The sequence below is a fragment of the Egretta garzetta genome, unplaced genomic scaffold (assembly GCF_000687185.1).
Source record: "Egretta garzetta isolate BGI_Z169 unplaced genomic scaffold, ASM68718v1 scaffold41, whole genome shotgun sequence".
Classification (NCBI taxonomy): domain Eukaryota; kingdom Metazoa; phylum Chordata; class Aves; order Pelecaniformes; family Ardeidae; genus Egretta; species Egretta garzetta.
This window is the reverse complement of record NW_009258755.1, coordinates 3,639,638-3,657,565: the sequence shown is the minus strand read 5'-3', so window position 1 is coordinate 3,657,565 and position 17,928 is coordinate 3,639,638. Positions and strand designations below refer to the sequence as shown.

At 37.8% G+C, this 17,928-nt stretch overlaps 1 protein-coding gene across 4 annotated transcripts; it reads left to right on the top strand.

The window, feature by feature from the left end:
* Positions 1-17,503, top strand: HNRNPK (heterogeneous nuclear ribonucleoprotein K). Of its 4 annotated transcripts, none has more exons than XM_035888883.1 (15): positions 1-158; positions 263-342; positions 1,175-1,284; positions 2,672-2,728; positions 4,218-4,261; positions 5,158-5,230; positions 5,795-5,908; positions 6,947-7,075; positions 7,609-7,916; positions 8,268-8,322; positions 11,938-11,988; positions 14,697-14,718; positions 14,796-14,878; positions 15,343-15,512; positions 16,359-17,503. In XM_035888883.1, the coding sequence occupies exons 2-15, from the start codon at positions 294-296 to the stop codon at positions 16,387-16,389; spliced, it is 1,296 nt and encodes a 431-aa protein (XP_035744776.1). In that variant the 5' UTR covers positions 1-158; positions 263-293; the 3' UTR covers positions 16,390-17,503. The 4 variants fall into 4 exon arrangements, with proteins under 4 accessions (XP_035744776.1, XP_035744777.1, XP_035744775.1 ...); XM_035888884.1 differs by having other exon boundaries at positions 3-158; positions 1,187-1,284; XM_035888882.1 differs by having other exon boundaries at positions 3-158; positions 16,298-17,503.
* Positions 17,504-17,928: the final 425 nt, after the last annotated feature.

Genomic DNA, 17,928 nt, shown 5'->3' with positions numbered 1-17,928 from the left:
AAACCCCCGGTTTTTGGCTGTAGTGAGAATCAGGGCTGTAAGTGAGCAGAGTCACAACTGATATATGCTGTTTTCATAGGCTCTTGAAGCAATAGGCTGTTGGATTTTGATCCCGCCCAGAATACTTGAGTTTTTCTCTGCAAGGATATATAATAGCGGTAAGTTCTAGAAGCAGGCATTTCTTTTTGCTTTTGCCCTTTAGTACGATACAGAGTTTGCCTTTTCACAAAATAGATGTACCAGCTTTTTTATTCTTCAACAGGTTTTGCCTGCCCACCTAAGAGAAAAAGGCAATGGAGACTGAACAACAGGAAGAGACCTTTACCAACACAGAGACAAATGGTAAATTTTTTAAAGGACTATTTCTTTTTAGAAAGAACCTCTTTGAAATGTCAACATTTCCAAATATTTTGTAATGTTTTAACTGTATCAGATGTTTGTATCAGCAGTAGTTTCGCATTCTGCATTAAATTTTTTCATTTTTAATTAGACTGCATCATTACATATGCTTTTGAAGGATAAATGCATGGTCTTTCCGTTGGCGTGTTTTAGACAAGGCATAAGTAGCTGAAAGTTGTGACTAAGGATTTTAAAATATTTCATAATTAAATATTCAGTACTTGTGTGGAGAGTGTGATTATGTAAGAATATCATCAGACATATCCATTAATTGCATTTTGTTTATTGCCATTTTTACATGCAATAAACTTATGTGAAATACCTCTAAAGACCTTAGTGAAAAAATTCTTGGGCATAATTAGTGAGGAAGTTAGGGCATTAGTGTTGTTGATTCATGCCAGGTTTTTTCCAAATGGTATTTGAAGTGCTGCTTTACTACTATCCCACCAGTATTTCAGTGTTGGACAAACTACATTTGAGCTTTTCGCCTGGAACGTTTTTTCCAATTGTGAATTATAAATAAACACTAAGTGGGTGATGCTGCACTGCTTTAAACAGCATGTAATGAGTTTCTCGCTGGCTGTGCAACCATTTAAACCACAGTTCCTAGATTTTAAATGAATTTTCAGTACCTCTTCAATATATAAGCTGTTGAAGTAAAGACCCGTTTCCATGCTATGGGTGCTCAGAGTAGGTGTTAGTAATTAGTTTGGCATGCGTGCCATTTTGTTACAACTTAGAAAGTTAAAAAAATGTTTGTGTTTCCCCCCTATGGACCTCTCTACAGGCAAACGTCCAGCAGAAGATATGGAGGAAGAGCAGGCCTTCAAAAGATCTCGGAACACAGACGAGATGGTTGAATTACGCATCCTGCTTCAGAGCAAAGTATGCGTTTTCGTTTTTACTGGTTTTGCTTGTAGCATTGCACAACACAATGGTGGCCAAGTGTTGGGATGCGTGTTTAGGAAGAAAATGTACTTCATTTAATATGAGATACCTTATTAGGAATAATTTTAAGTATGCATGAATGGTAGTAAAAGTATATTGCGATGGAATTATCTTCAGTCGTTCTGTTAAAGGGTAAGTCCCTAAGGATCAATGTGGCTACTTTTTTAAAAGATGTACTTGCTGAAAAAACAGAGCAGTAGAAATTATAAAATGTTTTTATATTTGAGTGGAAGGTTGTTATTTTGAGAGGAATGACTGCATTAGTTTTGGGGAAGGAGGCAGTTTAGAGAATGATCAGCTAGTGGTTGTAAATTAAATGTGAGAAGTAAGATGAGAACTTCCTTAGGATTTTAGTAACTCTCCCAAACAGAACATCTAAACTTGTTCAAATATATCAACAGGAAGAAATGTGGGAGTAATGCTTCAGGGGTTGCAATGGTTTTGTTGACAAGTGTAAATAGTTACAGTAAAGTTGCTATGTATGAATTTCCTCTGATGTTTCCAGTTGTTACAGATGATTTGTACTTGCTAAAATACCTCGGTCTTTTGTGTTGGCATGAGAGAATGTTACCGTAAATCTGGGTGGCGTTTCTGACCAATAGTCAAGTTAACCTGGGGTACCACAAAATATTTTGCATGCTGTTAGCATAGTGTAATAAAATCAATACTTTTGCATGTAATCCTTAAAATAGCCTGGTAAAAATATGGTTTTGCAGTTACTCTTCTTGACTATCTGCCAGTTTATTTCTGTTGGTGTTAGAAACTTGATGTTAATGGCTGTTAACATTGTTTACCCCTTTTCAGAATATGCTGCTCTGAGAAGTCAGTTAAGTTACAGAATTCTAAACCAAAATTAGCACTTGAGATTATAAAGACATGTTTGGAGTGCAAAAGTGAAATTTGCAAACATACTCCATAAGAAAAAAAAAATTAAGGAAAAAAGAAAGGTTGAACCAATAAATTGGGAAAATCATTGACCTACATTACATTAATACAATATGTTTTTTTGAGAGCTATAGACTGTGAGATTGTTTTAACACAGGCAGAATAACCTAGAAACTTCAATTTGGAATTGAAATACTGGTTGCAAAACTGAACATCCTTCTCTTACCTAAGTGGTAAGAGCTGTTGGTAATTTTTTCCATGGACAAACTGTATCAGTTTGTTTCAGTTTGACTTGAACCTTTCAAAAGCAGTGCCCACCTGCCCCCACCCCCAGGGCCAACAGAGTGATGCGAAAATAGATTTAGCATTCTTAGTCTTGTTCAAAAACGTAGTCTATGCTGTGTTGCCATAACATAACTTCTGAATAACTATTTTCCAGAATGCTGGAGCAGTGATTGGAAAAGGTGGCAAAAATATTAAGGCACTTCGTACAGACGTGAGTATTTATGAGTTTGAACTAATTTAACACCAATTCTTTCAGAGCACTACATCGAAAGCTTGATTGCGTGCATTTCTAGGAATGGGAGCAATTCAACTCTAGCCATCAATAGTCTAGTTACAAGCCATTCATAACGATTGCTAGAGTAGATGACTTAGTTCTTCAATTTCTATTGTAATTAAAACCCAGCTTGACTTGTGGGAGGAGAGGTTTATATTAAATCTCTTCACTTTTCAATAGGATTCCACTAAATACACACTTGCAGTGAGTTAACATCCTAATTAGAAATACTGACAAAACTTAAAAACCCTTAATTGTACTGTATCCCCGTACATGTGAATCAATTATAGTACTACTGAAACCATTGCAGGTGGCTGGCTTAACCCAGTGATAGAGGAATTCTTTAACTTCCTTTAAAAAAACAAACAAACAAAATGGTCCATCTGTTCTTTAACAGCTTGCACATGAAGCACAAAAGCATTAATGTTAAGGTTGCTTGATGGGTATAAAACAGTAAAGGAACATTCTATTCTGTTACTTGGAAGCATTTTTAAACAGTCGTGACTTACTTGCCTATTCACATTTTACAGTGGGTTGACTCTTGTGATTAGACACATGCTCAGCGTTAATGTTGTGTATTTATAAAACTTGGCAACGCTTCTTAAATTCCATTTGTTTACACTCCTGTACTTAACATCAGCTACAATTTCAACAGTTTTTTCCGATCGAGACTCTGTTCAACAACAGATTTGGCAATATATCATTACAAATCAGTTCCAACTAAGCTCATAAACTACCGCAACTAGAATAGAGGTTTGAGTTCAAACGGTCAGGAATCATACATATGCTCACTAACTTTGGCAGCTAGTTGTTTTTTTTTTTAGGGTGTTTTTTTGTGGCTTTTTTTTTTGTTTTGTTTTTTGAAGTGAATCAATACGTCACCTAAGTCCAGATAAATTAGATTGGTCTGGAAGACTAACTCTCCCAATTTGCCCAAGGTTCTAGTAATACCAATCTTGACAGGTTTTGTGTCTACCCTCATGAGCCAGCCTGCTACCGAAACATCATATGTTAAAAGTAAGAAGTAGTTTAGTCAGATCAAGTGACTCATTTTTAAGATCCATACTGTTAAGCCACAGTTGGTGTAGCAATCCGTTATTGTGTTAGTCTTCAGAACAACTTAAGCTTGTTTCATTAATTGAGAGTAATGAGTATAGTTTGTATTAAATTAAAATTTATTGCTTTTCCCCCTTTTCCCTCTCCTTGTTTTTTTGGCCATATATCTCCGTTGCCCATGTACTGGATCGACTTGCCCCTGCGTTGCCCACCATGACGTTGGCCCATCCGCCCCTGAACGCCCATGTGAAAACCCTGGTTGGCTATGCCCAAAAATGTGCTCGTTGCCAAACGGGTACCATACTTGACAACTTCCGATTGAATGCCCATGCCCAATGCCAACATCCACGAACGCCAATGACCAATGCAGTACAATGCCAGTGTTTCAGTCCCTGACAGCAGTGGCCCCGAGCGGTATGTCCCAACAGTTTATGCCTCACTGCCTGATTAGAAAGAGAGAAATGTATTTTATTACCTGCCTTTGATATAATTAAATAGTATCCCCTTATAGACGGTGTATTGTTTTTTTTCAAGTTTTCTGTCTTATTTTCCCCATTAAGTCTTTTTGTCACTGAACTTTTACGTGAGTTGCCCACCCAAACAATCCACTAATTTTATTTCAATGGAAGGAGCACAGCTTCAAGTGTTGCATATTTGCTGCATTGTAAATCAAAATGTTTCAAAATAGTCTCTCGCTCTGTCTTTGTGGCCCACCTTGCTCCCCTCAACATTGCCTGTTCATAATTATTTCTGATGAAATGCTAACTCTGGATCACTTTCCTTCACTCTCATTTGTTTCATCTTTTTTTTGTCTTGCATTTGTATTTGTTTTCTTGGAGAGCCCATTAGTAATCTGATTTCTAACTGGTCTCATAACCTTACTCCAGATACAATGTTCACCACTTGCATATCCCCACTTCTGTGAGAAGGTGTGCCAGTTTTACCAATGTAATAGCGAGGGTATCCTAAATTAGTGGTGGCGGGGAACATGAATATTCACTTCTACTTTCAGTTCTGCGTCAATTTCTTGCCCACTTAATCTGAGCCCTTCCAAAAGCCCATTCTGTCTTTCTCTCTCTCTGCAAGACCTACCTAATCTTAAATTTATCATGCATATATATTGGGCATAAACAAAGATGCATGTGTTGTAAATTGAGCAAAGAGGTTTACTTTAAATGGGGAGTATTAATTGTAAGCTCTTCTGTGTAGTAAATCTTGTTAGAATTTTGTGTATGATGATGAAAAAAATTTACTTCTATTTCTTCTTTTCCACCTTCTCCCATATTGTCTGGCGTTATGGTCTCCAACAGCATCTTGAGTATAAGTGCAGATATAGAGACAATTGGAGAAATCTTGAAGAAAATTATCCCTACTTTAGAAGAGGTAAGTCTCTTAATTGTTTCTTTTTAGAAGTTCGGCTTTTGAAACAAGATGGTTCTAGATGATTTACCACTTTTTAAATACAAGAAATTAGAAAATAAAACCCAAAAGCCTTTTAAAGATGGGTTGTGGCTCTCAACTACATGTTGGCATTTTTTTTGTAGAGGGCAGAGTTAGTCACTATATATTGAAATTAAATGTTTTGAACAGCCTTCCCCCTTTCAAAATACTTGCCTTCTGACTTGTTTCGTCCCCTACTTTGAAGTAGTTGTATTGTAACTTGTATTCTGCATTGGCTTTGTAAATACGAGTGTTGCACACTGATATCCTCTTAAATCTTTGTAGAAAGTTGTACAATGTAATGTAATAATAAAACTGATTTGACATGAGTTTATATTGAGGTGCTTAAATAGTTGTGAACCTATCAGAGGAAATACAGGTCTACAATTCAGCAATAAATCAAGTCATACCATTGTATTTGGAGAAAAAAAAATAACAAAACTCCAAGTACTACATTTTTACGTGACTAATATTTTATTCTTTTCCTTGTATTTGTCTTTCTTACAGTATCAACACTACAAAGGCAGCGACTTTGACTGCGAATTAAGACTTCTCATTCACCAGAGTTTGGCAGGAGGAATAATTGGTGTCAAGGGTGCTAAAATTAAAGAACTCAGAGAGGTACTTGTTTTCTGTTCTTCTGAGATTTGTTTTTTGTTCAATAAACAACTTAGTGTTTTGTGTTTGTAAGGGGCAAGTGTAAGTATCTCCTGTGCAGTAATTTCTCCAGAACATACTGTGTGCTCAATTTTGATGTTCTGAGTTGGATCAGAGTTGCAATTTTCTTGCAAACTGTCAGAAGTAAAGTTGCAGTTGCTGAGCCTGGGACTTCTTACCAAGCTTCTAAGCAATATTTGTGGTAATGTTTTTAAGGAAAGGATTTTTTTATTGTTATTAAAATGGCATTCATCACTCCTAGAATGAGATGCTACATAGACTAGATTTATTCATGAGCTTGGACATGCAAAATGGTTTAGATTAAATGTATCTCCACAAACTCTTATGATGATAATTCAATAGATGTCTGAATATTACTGTAAAAGGGCTTTATTTTTGTAACTTTTTTTTAATTCTACCTCCTAGAAGACCATTGTTTTCTTGCAGTGAAAGAGTAAGATTTTTAAAAGCTAATGGTCTCTATGAACTTAAAACACTTCTGTTCTCTGACCTTTCTTGGCATTGTGTCAGATGCAACTTCAGGTCAGTTCAGGTACAAGCTGATACCTGTTTGTATGGCTTGAGAAAGGCAAGATAGCTACACGTAATTCTAGCAACATTGCTTTCTTGCATGAAAAGCATGTTTTCTTGACATGTGAAGGTTAATACAACATGTAAGCTCGCAAAGGATATGTGCTTCTTTTGCTAGTATTTAATTAAATGATTGTCTAGACAAGCCATGACTGAAAGAGGAGAAAAAGGAACTTTTTTTTTCCTCATCATACAAAACGATGTCAGCACAGATATTTAAAAATAAATAAATAAATAAAAATGTAATCTTAAAATCAAGTTTGTTATGAGAACTCGGAAGGAAGCATCCACTTAAAAGTGCTGGGAATTCAATTATTTTGGATGATTTCTTGAAAAATGTTTTAATGGGTCTATAAAGTTATTTAAAATACTTATATTGGACAATCTTGGATTTTTTTTTATTCCCAACAGAACACTCAGACCACCATTAAGCTCTTCCAAGAGTGTTGTCCTCATTCTACTGACAGAGTGGTGCTTATTGGTGGAAAACCTGATAGAGTTGTTGAATGTATCAAGATCATCTTGGATCTTATCTCTGAGGTAATGCTTATTAAATTTATTCTTTCATTAGCATTCGTGAATGTTAGAGATCATTTGGGTGAAAAACGGTATCTTTCAGTTTCTGTTTTGAATTCAGTACCTCCTACTTTCCCGCTAATTAAGTGATTGACTTACAACCTTTTCAGACTGTTTCCATTTTCTAGAATTGGGGTGTACCTTATGGGAGAGGGAAGCAGTTTTTGGTACTAGTAGGCCGTTATTCATGCTTTGCATATCATTAAGATGCTAAAATTGAAGAGGAAGGGAGACAGAATTTATTTGCCACTGATACGTTAGAGCAGTTTCTCTATCATAGCTAAGTTCACAGGAAACATATCACCATATCCTTGTTTCTTGCCAGTACTGTAAAATCAAGAAGTTGTTGTTGTTGATGTTTTTTTATGCAATTTTCAATTTATGCAGTTGTACCAATTGCATAAATTCATATTTATACATTTCATATATTAAATAAATATACCAACTGTATTAGTCCTAACTGAGTTGGGGGAACTGGTTTTTTTTGTTTGTTTTAGTCTCCAATTAAAGGACGGGCCCAGCCTTACGATCCCAATTTCTATGATGAAACATATGACTATGGTGGCTTCACAATGATGTTTGATGACAGAAGGGGACGTCCAGTAGGCTTTCCCATGCGTGGAAGAGGAGGTTTTGATCGAATGCCCCCTGGTCGTGGTGGAAGACCTATGCCTCCATCAAGAAGAGATTATGATGATATGAGCCCTCGCAGAGGACCACCACCGCCTCCACCAGGTCGTGGTGGTAGAGGTGGCAGCAGAGCTCGTAATCTTCCTCTTCCTCCTCCACCACCTCCTCGTGGCGGGTGAGTTTTTGCATAAAAGCATTATACAAAACTCAGCGTGTGTACAATCTCCTGAATCATGTTCATCTTCCCAGTGTTTTTTCCATGCTTCCATGTTGGTAGTGATTATGCAGGATTGAGTGTGTATTGGATCAGAGAGTATTTTGAAAAGTACTGGAATTTAATGATTTGCTGCACTGTAGTAATGTACCGGGACTGTAGTCAGTAGTTCTGAAACTTTTAAGTCATTTGGTACTTGGTTAGAGTGGTTTGAAATTAACTCGTGTGTGAGCTGTGAATGTGAAACTTAAAATTGGAATAGATTAACTAGTCTATAACACAATTCACGTGCTGCTGCTTTTTTCATCTTAGAGACCTTATGTCCTATGACCGAAGGGGCAGACCGGGAGACCGTTACGATGGCATGGTATGAGTTTAAAACTTGCCTTGTTCTGTTTTGTAAGCACAGTTAGCATGCTGACTGTCTGAAGGTACTGTTGCTGAACACATGCACTTAAGCGTGGGACATACTGATGATACAACCAAACCATTTTGTCCATACAGATGGTCCCTTCTGTGGAGGAATGTTTGGGGTGTAAGTGGTGTCTGAGACATAGTGTCTTCCTTCTTTCCTCCCTGCCATCGAAAATGATACAGAAAGTTTGACTGTGCTCTACCCTGAAGGTTTTCTTGGCACTGACTGTCTTCTAGATTTTTTTAATCAGGGTAACAGAAATAGGAATTGATAGGCTTTTCGGATAAAGAAAACATGTCAGAACAACATTCCCTGAAATTCTTTGACTTGTAAGAGCTTTCTTAACACTAATACTGGAAAACACAAGTATAGATAGAGTAATACAGATTACAGACTAGTATCTGTGAAGAGCTGTAGTTGATCTGAAAGGTGACTGCTCTTTTGTATCAATTCTTGCCTATTTGCTGGTTTCTCTGTCTGCAAAAAATCCACTGTAATTACAAATGTTTTGGAGCTAGTTGACTGCTAAGTTGAATCCTAAATTAAATTAGGTACATTCAACCATATTAATGTTAATACTTACTGAGGAAGAAAAATTTCTCATAGTACATGGAAGCTTAAAAAAAGGCTTAAAGATATTCTTCCATGTTGTATTCTGAAATGCAACATCCCAGAGGTCATCTGCTGTTGTACTAGATTCGTCTTTCCTGGGAAGAGAAATCATACATGTCTGGGAGGTAAATCTCTATAGTAACAATCTTATTTTCTCCTCTGGCTTTGTTTGGCACTTCCTTTAATATGATGAGTGAGACAACATTTATTTAATTTTTTTTTTTTAAAAAACGAATGAAAGAGAAAGGAGTGGAGAAGAGCTATGAAATGGGCTACCTAAATGGGCTTTAGAGAGTTCCTCCTCCTTGGGAGTAAGAGTTGCTGCAAGTACGTATTGCAAGAATGCTTACTAGGAAATACTAAAAGGAAAGACTTGCACACAGTTACAAAAAGAGGTGTTACTTGTGCTACCCTACATGTTAAGAAACTGGAAGAAATTAATAAGTACACCTCCAAGGCTTCTTATTTGTACTTGTATGTTTTCAAAGCTCAGGGTTTGTGTTCTTACATTTGTGGCTAATAAAGCCAGTGCTAGAGCAGCCTGCCCTTCTTTGGGTGTTTGGTTGAGCACAGTCTTACTTAGCTTGACTCTTGGGCAGTAGTGTGTTCTATTTTTATTCCATTCCAGCTGTAATAGGAAATCCATTTTAACTTCTGTTTAGCCTGACTTTTGTCAGGTTGACCTTTGCTTTCTTGATACAAGCTTCTACAAAGAAGTGGCGTCACATCCGTTCATTTTTCCCTTCCAAAAAGCAGTTTTATTTCCTCTTCACAGTGAAGCTGCTCATGGCTTTGGCTCCTTTATGACCAAGTCATAGCCTGGTTAAAGTGAGGACTGTTTCCCAAGGCCTGCATTTAATTTCTAGTTCTAGTTAGTAAGTATGTCAGTACCCTAAATGGTGTAAGCAGATGGGAAGTTTTCAGGTGGACTGTGACACTGGAGCTGGAAATGTCATTTCAGAAATGTAAGGTCTTCCTGTGCTACCCTTTGTTTCATATAGAAATGATTATCTAGCAAAACATTTAAACTGGAGTAAACCAACGTCACTGTGGTTTGTGAGCTAAGTGCATGGGAAATGCTGCTCTCGGAGAGCAGAAGTGCTTTTTCACATATATTTCACATAGATGCAGTAAAAGGCAAGAATAGATGCTTTTCTGAGATTAATCTCTCAAAAATTATGGAAATGTTGAATGTACAGAAATAATTTTTTTTTCCAGTTCTCTTTTCCACTAAAGGCAGAAAGATCAAGTAGTTCAGGACCTATAAACTGGATGCTGAACTGTGAATTTTCTGGAATTCCAGAGATATGACAGTATTGACAGCTTTGTAAATACTGAGATGAGAAAAACCCATTTTGATTTTAAAAGACAGGTTAATTCACCTTGTCTTTGCAGAGTAATTTAAGATACTTGTGTGTTAGCCTGGCTTACAGCTGTAGTTTAATTATGCACTGCTGTTGAAAGAGTTAATTTGGTTTATAGACTCTGTTCTGAAGCTTTTTCCTGAAGGACAGACTTGTATTGTTTCTCTGTTAACAGAGTTGTATGTTTCAGTGGATAACTACTCCGTATCAAATGCTAGTGGACTATTCTGACAGCTGAAAAAACCTGAATGTATTTCCAGTATTAACACTCTCATCCTCAGGGTTCTTCAGATACATAAATGCACACCAATACTAGTGGGAGGGGTGGAAAACAAAGTGGGCAAGCATGTAAAGTAATTTTATCCCCATACATCTTTATAATTAACTGATCAGGTACTAAAATTTTCAAAGTACTAAAAATTCTAAAATCTGACTTAACAGGAGACATTCCTACTCTGTTAAGTGGGCTGCCTCACAGACCTCTGTGCCTTCAGACTTCTAATGTGCTTTTGCCATTTCAAATGCTTCCTAGTTATTGATCTTCTTTTAACTTATGTATGTGTACATACTCATATGTCTTGACGTATAAATGTTTGAGTAAAGGCACATACCATTAAAAAAATACAAGATGTTCTTCACATTTAGGAGTTGTGACATGAACAAGCATGGAAAAAATCAGTAAAGGAAGAGTGTATGGCAACTCTTCTATTTATCCATGCAGATGCCAGAAAGTAACAAAATTCCATTCTCCTAGATCACTCTTTTAAGAAACAAAGAAAATTATGATAGAAGAATTTGACATCAGTTAGGACTGCATGTATTTTCCTTTGTTATGTGTAAAAGTTAAGCTCTTTGCCTTATCCAGCCAGTGTGTTACCTGGTTTCCATTCTAGTACCAGTAGTCACTAGCACAAATGAGTCCATAGAGTAGAATATTCTATAACGTATATTAAGATACTTTGAGAAGCTGGCTTTAGAGCGCACAAATGAACAACAGTTGCTGAAATTGTAGAATTCTGAAAGAAAAAAATGCTATATATCACATGCTTTAAAAGCATAATTAAATCTCTGTTATACTTGGGCAGCAGTAGATTGTTAATCTAGTTAATGGCTATATGAGTTATATGGAAATTAATTCGTAGAACGTGAGAAGCAGCGTCCTTCCTTCTTGACCTGCTCTTGGCATAGAGGTAATAACTGACAGCTATGTGTTTCAATCTTACTAAACTTTCATTTTCTAACACATGGCAGAAATGAAATATTTTGATACATAATAGCACTTGAAAGTGTTCTAAAAAAGTGCTTATTCAAGCTTTGGTCTGCTGTTAGCTGTCTGACCTTCTTTGTTAGAGGAGAAATCTGTTTACGCCACAGGAAGAGGGGAGAAAGCGTGACTGCTTACTGTTCCCTCAAAGTGAAACTAAAAGGGAGCAAGTCTTGAATGTGGTGTAAATCACTTCTTGATTGTAGTATAAATGTTTCTCTATACCAGTATGCATTGTATTTGCTTGCCAAGTTACTGGTAAGTCTGCATGACATGACTTAATTTAGATCTCTTTCCTCTTTCCTCCTATTATGTTGTGTCTGGAAGATGATGCAGTGTCATGTTGATGCCTGTGACGACATGCAGCCGCCAGAGTTGGTGAGTGTGTTCAGCTTTTTTGAAAACTTGCTTTATCAAACAGGTTAAGTGATAACAGGATTTTCTTCATCTTGAGTGGAATCAGTGGCAGCTTGGACCTATTGAAAAAACATTAAGCTGTCCTTGTGACTCAGTTTATTGGCAGTTTGTCTTAACAGTGTGTACTGTGGAGACAGGTAATATTAATAGAACTGTGGACGTATGCAGCAGCACAGCCAAAAGAGCTATTCTGTACTCTTTTTGCCTCTCTTGCACTCCATTTTCATGTTGTAAATAGTAACTTTCTCCATAACTGATGCACTGTAGATGCATGCATTTAGGATATATATTTTGTATTAACTTCATGTTGTGTTTCCTCATATTTCAAACAGCAAATATTAAAAGAGGCTTCTTTATATTTGTGGATGAACTATTATGCTTTACTTACCAATGTGTATGAAACTACACCATTTGATTGGGTAGGTTTTGGGAAGGGAAGTTACGGAATTTGTCAGGTGTTCATGCTGTCTAGAAGATGGCAAAGTGCTGCCTAAACAACAGTTCTTCTCTCATATAAACACAGCAAATGTAATTGCTTAACTTATCTGCTGTCAAGTTCATTTGCTGTTCTGTAGTCCAGGGAGGCAGAAATGATCAAGGAAAAGGATTGTTCTTTAAAACAGATCATGGCTGGTTGTATGCAGTATGCTGCTCTGATCAGCCTCCGAATTAAGTCTTAAGCAGAGTTCTTCATTCTTTTGCATTTTGGTCTCCACTACAAGCTCTATTATGTTGTATTACGATCTGTATTGCTAAGTAATGTGATTACGCAATATAGGTTGCTTAGAGACAGAGGATAATCTCAACTCTTTGGACTGAGTAGCTTCCATTTTGATCTTCTAAAAAGGTAGCAGGTAAATAGTATTTTGGGATTTGTTGCATTACAACTGCTGCAAACAAGTAGTTGTGGTTAGTTGAACTTGGCTGGCTGCCAAGTGTGTCCACCCAGCCACTCTCTTCACTTTTTTAGCAGGATGAGGGAAGAAAGTAAAGTGGAAAAGCTTGTGGCTCAAGATAAAGACAGGAAGATCACTTACTAATTATCATTGTGGGCAAAACAGAGTCAGCTTGGGGAAGATTAATTTATTACCATTTAAAAATAGATCCATCCCCATTTTTCTTCCCAGGCTCAACTTCACTCCTTCATTCCCTACTCTTCTACTTCCTCTGCCATGAGTGGTGGCAGGAGGGATGGGGAATGGCAGATTGCAGTCAGTTCATCACACTTTGTCCCTGTTCTTTCCTCATGGTGCTCCCCTGCTCCGGTGTGGGGTGCCTCCCATGCGATACAGTCATTCACAAAACTGCTCAAATGTGGGTGTTTCCAGTGGACTGCAGTTCTGTAAGAACTGCTCCAGCCTGGGTCCTCTTCATGGGATGCAGTCCTTCAGGAATAGACTGCTCCAGTGTGGGTCCCCAACAGGCTGCAGCTCCTGCCAGGTACCTGCACAGGCTCTCTGCGAGCTGCAGCTTCCTTCAGGGCATGTCCACCTGCGCCCAGCACAGGACTCAGCATGGGCTGCAGTGTGGCTATCTGGTCCAGCACGGTTTCCTCCATGGGTTGCAGGAGAATCTCCATTCCAGCACCTGGAGCACCTCTTCCCCTTCCTTTCTTCACTGTGGTGTCTGTAGAGTTGTTTCACTTTTTTTCTTTCCTCACTTATCCCTCACAGCCGGTGCACACTGATGTTTTTTACCCTTTGGTAAATGTTACCACAGAGGCGCCCCCAGCTTTGCCAACAGTATTCACTTTAGGTGGCAGTGGGTCTGTTTTGGTGTTGGCCAGAACTGACTGGCTTTGTCTGGCACAGGAGCAGCCCCTGGCTTCTTCTCACAGAGGCCACACCAGCAGTCTCTCAGAAGTTGAATTCGGGAGAACTGTGCATATTTATTCTCTGCTTCTATGGGAAAGTACAAAAATGGGGTCTTGTGCACTTAGAAGGCATTAGATGAAATGAAGCACTTGATGTAAAATACTGGTCTACGAATCCTAAGAATAAAAAAGAGGCCAAGAGTGCTCATTGCAGTGATTTGGATTCAGTATGTGGTGGTTTTAGCAGAACAGAAGTAACTCGCGTCATGATCTGTGCTAAGATACAAAGGATTGTAGCATAGTCTGAATCGAGAGACAAATTATTAGAGCTATTCTTAAGAGCTCTGGTTTCTTTCCTGAAAATGTTGATGAAGTAGGAGGGTCAGCAGTCACTGGTGAACTTCTTGTCCTAAAACTGGAGACTTGAGTCTCTCCTGAGCTGTACTGGTAGCTTTAATGAGGCTGTACTCTGATCTCTTTTCATTTGAATGTTAATTTAGTGCAAGGGTCAGGAGTAGGTCAGCATCAAGAGTTGGCTACCAGCAGCTGAATTGGTGAGACTGCTTGGGAAGCTGGTATAGCTGGATCCTTTATGTCATTTTATGTCTTACTCCTAGAGGTTTTGACAGAGTAGTATAAGAGGTTGATGAGATTTCCCCCCCTACACCCCGTTTGTTTCTGGTCTCCCCTTTTTGTCTCAGTGTGCCTTTGATGGTACAACACTGTTGTATTTATAGTAAGGTTGGGGTTGAGATTTTTGCATAAAATAGGCTCAGACTTAACAATATGACATGAGATGAAAACAAGTTACTGAAGCGTGGCCATTCACTAAGTTTTTTTTCTCTTTCTGTTACAGTTTGAAGGTGGCTCTGGATATGGTAAGTCTTTATACCGAACCTTTACATGTACTTAATTATGTAGTTACTAAAGGGCTTGATGCATACGTTTAAATCAGACTATTCTTACGCAGGGGGACGCGGTTCATATGGAGATCTTGGTGGACCCATCATCACAACACAAGTAACGATTCCCAAAGATGTAAGTAAAGTTGACTTGCTTTCAATTTGTGTTTTCTCCAAAAAAAAAAAAAAAAAAGCACAGCCTTTTCTCATACTATATAAGTAAATCATAAGTATTTAGGGTGCTTGATTAGTACTTGTAATGTTGTGAAAACAAATCACCAAAAGTCCGTTCTTCGAGTGTTTGGTTTCTGTCTTCACTTTAGAGATGCACTAAACAATTTTACTGATTGTTAATATTCAGCAATAGAGATGATCTGTGTAACTTTTTTGCAGATGAGCAACTGGTTCTTCCAGTTTTAGCCCACCTGTGTTTACACTATTCATAATGTAGGGGATGTTTTGAGGCTGTAAAGAAGTAAGCTTCCATTGCAACTCTTAAAACCAAACTTACGGAAGCTGCTCAAACACTACTGTGATTTTTGTAACTGTTTTTAGAGGGAATGTTGTATCAGGAAATGACTGCTTGTTTTTCTCCCCCAGTTGGCAGGATCTATCATTGGAAAAGGAGGCCAGAGAATCAAACAAATACGTCATGAGTCGGGAGCTTCGATCAAAATTGATGAACCATTAGAAGGCTCAGAAGATCGGATAATAACTATCACGGGAACACAGGACCAGATACAAAATGCACAGTATTTACTGCAGAACAGGCAAGTTAGAGTTTAATGTTGTCCCCACAGTCAATTTTAAACTGACTTGTACATGCTAAAGCTGCTGTTCTCTGTGATACGGTTTTTAGAAGGCAGGTTATAAGTAACTATTTGAACCTAACTTCTCCTGTGGTAGTTCTGCCTTGATTCTCTTCTGTTCTCTATTCTAATTAAAATGAAGACACCCTCAAAACTAATCTTGCTGGAAGACGCCTTAACCAAGCAGTCCTCTCATTTCTCTGGTGAAAACTGCTGCAAAAAACTACTTGTAATAAATTACATAGAGCCTGTAGAAAATATAGAAGATTTCAGTGGATGTTGGTCTAGTTCTGTGTGGAAGACTAGTGATTTTGTTGTTTTTAGATAACTAAATTGACAACAAATCACAGTCTGCCATATGGCACAGATCATGCCTCTACAGGACAAAGTGAAATCAATTTGGTGCTGTTATGCAGCATTTCACACCTTGCTGACATTACTTTGTCTTTTCTGCCAAATATTAATAGCTTCAGATTTGATTTGCTTAGTTGCTTTATTAACATGTTGGCTGTCATAGCAGATTTTAATGTTTTAACTTGAATGTTTGGCTTTAGATTATTAATACTTAAATGTTCCTAAAATCTATTAATACACATCATTATTAGCCATTAATATTTTAAAATCATTTACTTTTAAATGTATTAGGAATTTGTAATCTAGTCTGCTCTAAGAATGTCATTGTGAATGTTGATGCAAGATGTATGGTCCATCATTCTAATACATGCTTTTTTCTTTTTCTTTTATAGTGTGAAGCAGTATGCAGATGTTGAAGGATTCTAATGCAAGATTATTTTTTCTTTTTTATAGTGTGAAGCAGTATTCTGGAAAGTTTTTCTAAGACTAGTGAAGAACTGAAGGAGTCCTGCACCTTTTTTTTTTTATCTGCTTCTGTTTAAAAAGCCAACATTCCTCTGCTTCATAGGTGTTCTGCATTTGAGGTGTAGTGGAATCTTTGCTGTCCACCAGATGTAATGTTTAGTTCCTTACAAATACGTGGGAGGAGGGAAAGGGCGCACGAGACTAACATTGAAATTTTGAAGCAGCAGCAGAGTGAATTTTTTTGTTCATTGTTGGTGGTAAAACTGTAATGTTTTTCTGTAATTGTTGTGAACGCCCTGCTTTATGTACACTGTATTTTTTTTTTTTTTTTTGAAGGGGGAGAATACTGGTAGCCCACATGTCCCTGGCAGCCTTTGAGAGCAGTGTGCACAATGTAACGCTCTTTTGTAAGAAACATTTACGATTTCTAAATAAATTTAGTGAACCTATTCTTGGTGGTCATTTTTCTTCAGATACGTGTAAGGTAATACCTAAATTGAGACACCCTTCCCCCTCCCCTTCCCCCCAAGAAAATGCGTAAATGAAAAGTTGCTGTTAAGCTTGCTTTTCTGCTTCTTTGATCTAGATGGAGTTATGTGGGATTTTTTGACAAATTAAAAGGAACCGTGTGAAAACAATGACTCTGCTTTGCTGTTTGAGGAAAAAAATGCAAAAATACTCATGCAAATGTTGTGTAAAACTTGACATTTTTTGCAAGTGTTTGGCCCTATTTGCAGTACATATATATATTGGTGACAGTATATAAATAAAATATTTTAAAACTTTGTGATGTCACTGAGTTAAACAGTGGTAAAGTACACCTGGTTGTAGACAGCTTGCTTAATGCAGATAACACTGTTAGAAATGACAGTTGCTGTACCATTACTGAATGAATTATAGTTGTTTTCTGAGCTTTCATTTGTATGACGTAGAAATTCTTATAAATTGGCAAATTGACAGTATCTAACTCTGTAACTTGTTTTTCATTGTATGCAAAACTTAAAACTTGTTTGGTTTCCCTGTTGTATGTTGAATTCCATAGGAATTATTTGTGAGAAATTAAAAAACACAAAGCCTCTGGATATGTCATGTAATACCTTGGCATTTGTATTTATAGTTTACCAGTTTTAATTTCACTTCCTGAATAAAAACAAATTTTAAAATCCAAGTGTGTCCGCACATACAGATACAGTGGGCCCAGGCCAAGCGTGAGTTCTCGCACTCTTTGGTTTGTTTGGTTTTGGGTTTTTGTAAACCTAGGTTGTATGACATTTCACTGTGCTTTTTTTTAATGGTCTAGGGCGATTCCCGCCCTAGAAAGTAGGCACTCGTGCGTGTAAGGCGAGTGGCCAAGAGGTGTGGGTAAGGCTGGCTTCCTTAAAATCGATCTTCTAAAGAAAAAAAAAAAATGCCCTGTCCGGCGGTGGGCGCGGCAGCGAAGCGGGCCGGGGGCAGGGGCCGGGCTGGGGAAAGGCTGGGCCTGGTGAGGGCGGGAGGGGGAACCTGCCCGCCAAGGCACCGAGGTTTCGGGCGAAATGCAGCGGAGTTGAAACACGGG

Bases quoted from the DNA above. Each gene is read 5' to 3' on its own strand.
- HNRNPK (XM_035888882.1), top strand. From the start codon at position 294: ATGGAGACTGAACAACAGGAAGAGACCTTTACCAACACAGAGACAAAT. The intron at 1,285-2,671 runs GTATGCGTTTTC...ACTATTTTCCAG, and splicing joins GCATCCTGCTTCAGAGCAAA to AATGCTGGAGCAGTGATTGG. The intron at 7,076-7,608 runs GTAATGCTTATT...TGTTTGTTTTAG, and splicing joins TCTTGGATCTTATCTCTGAG to TCTCCAATTAAAGGACGGGC.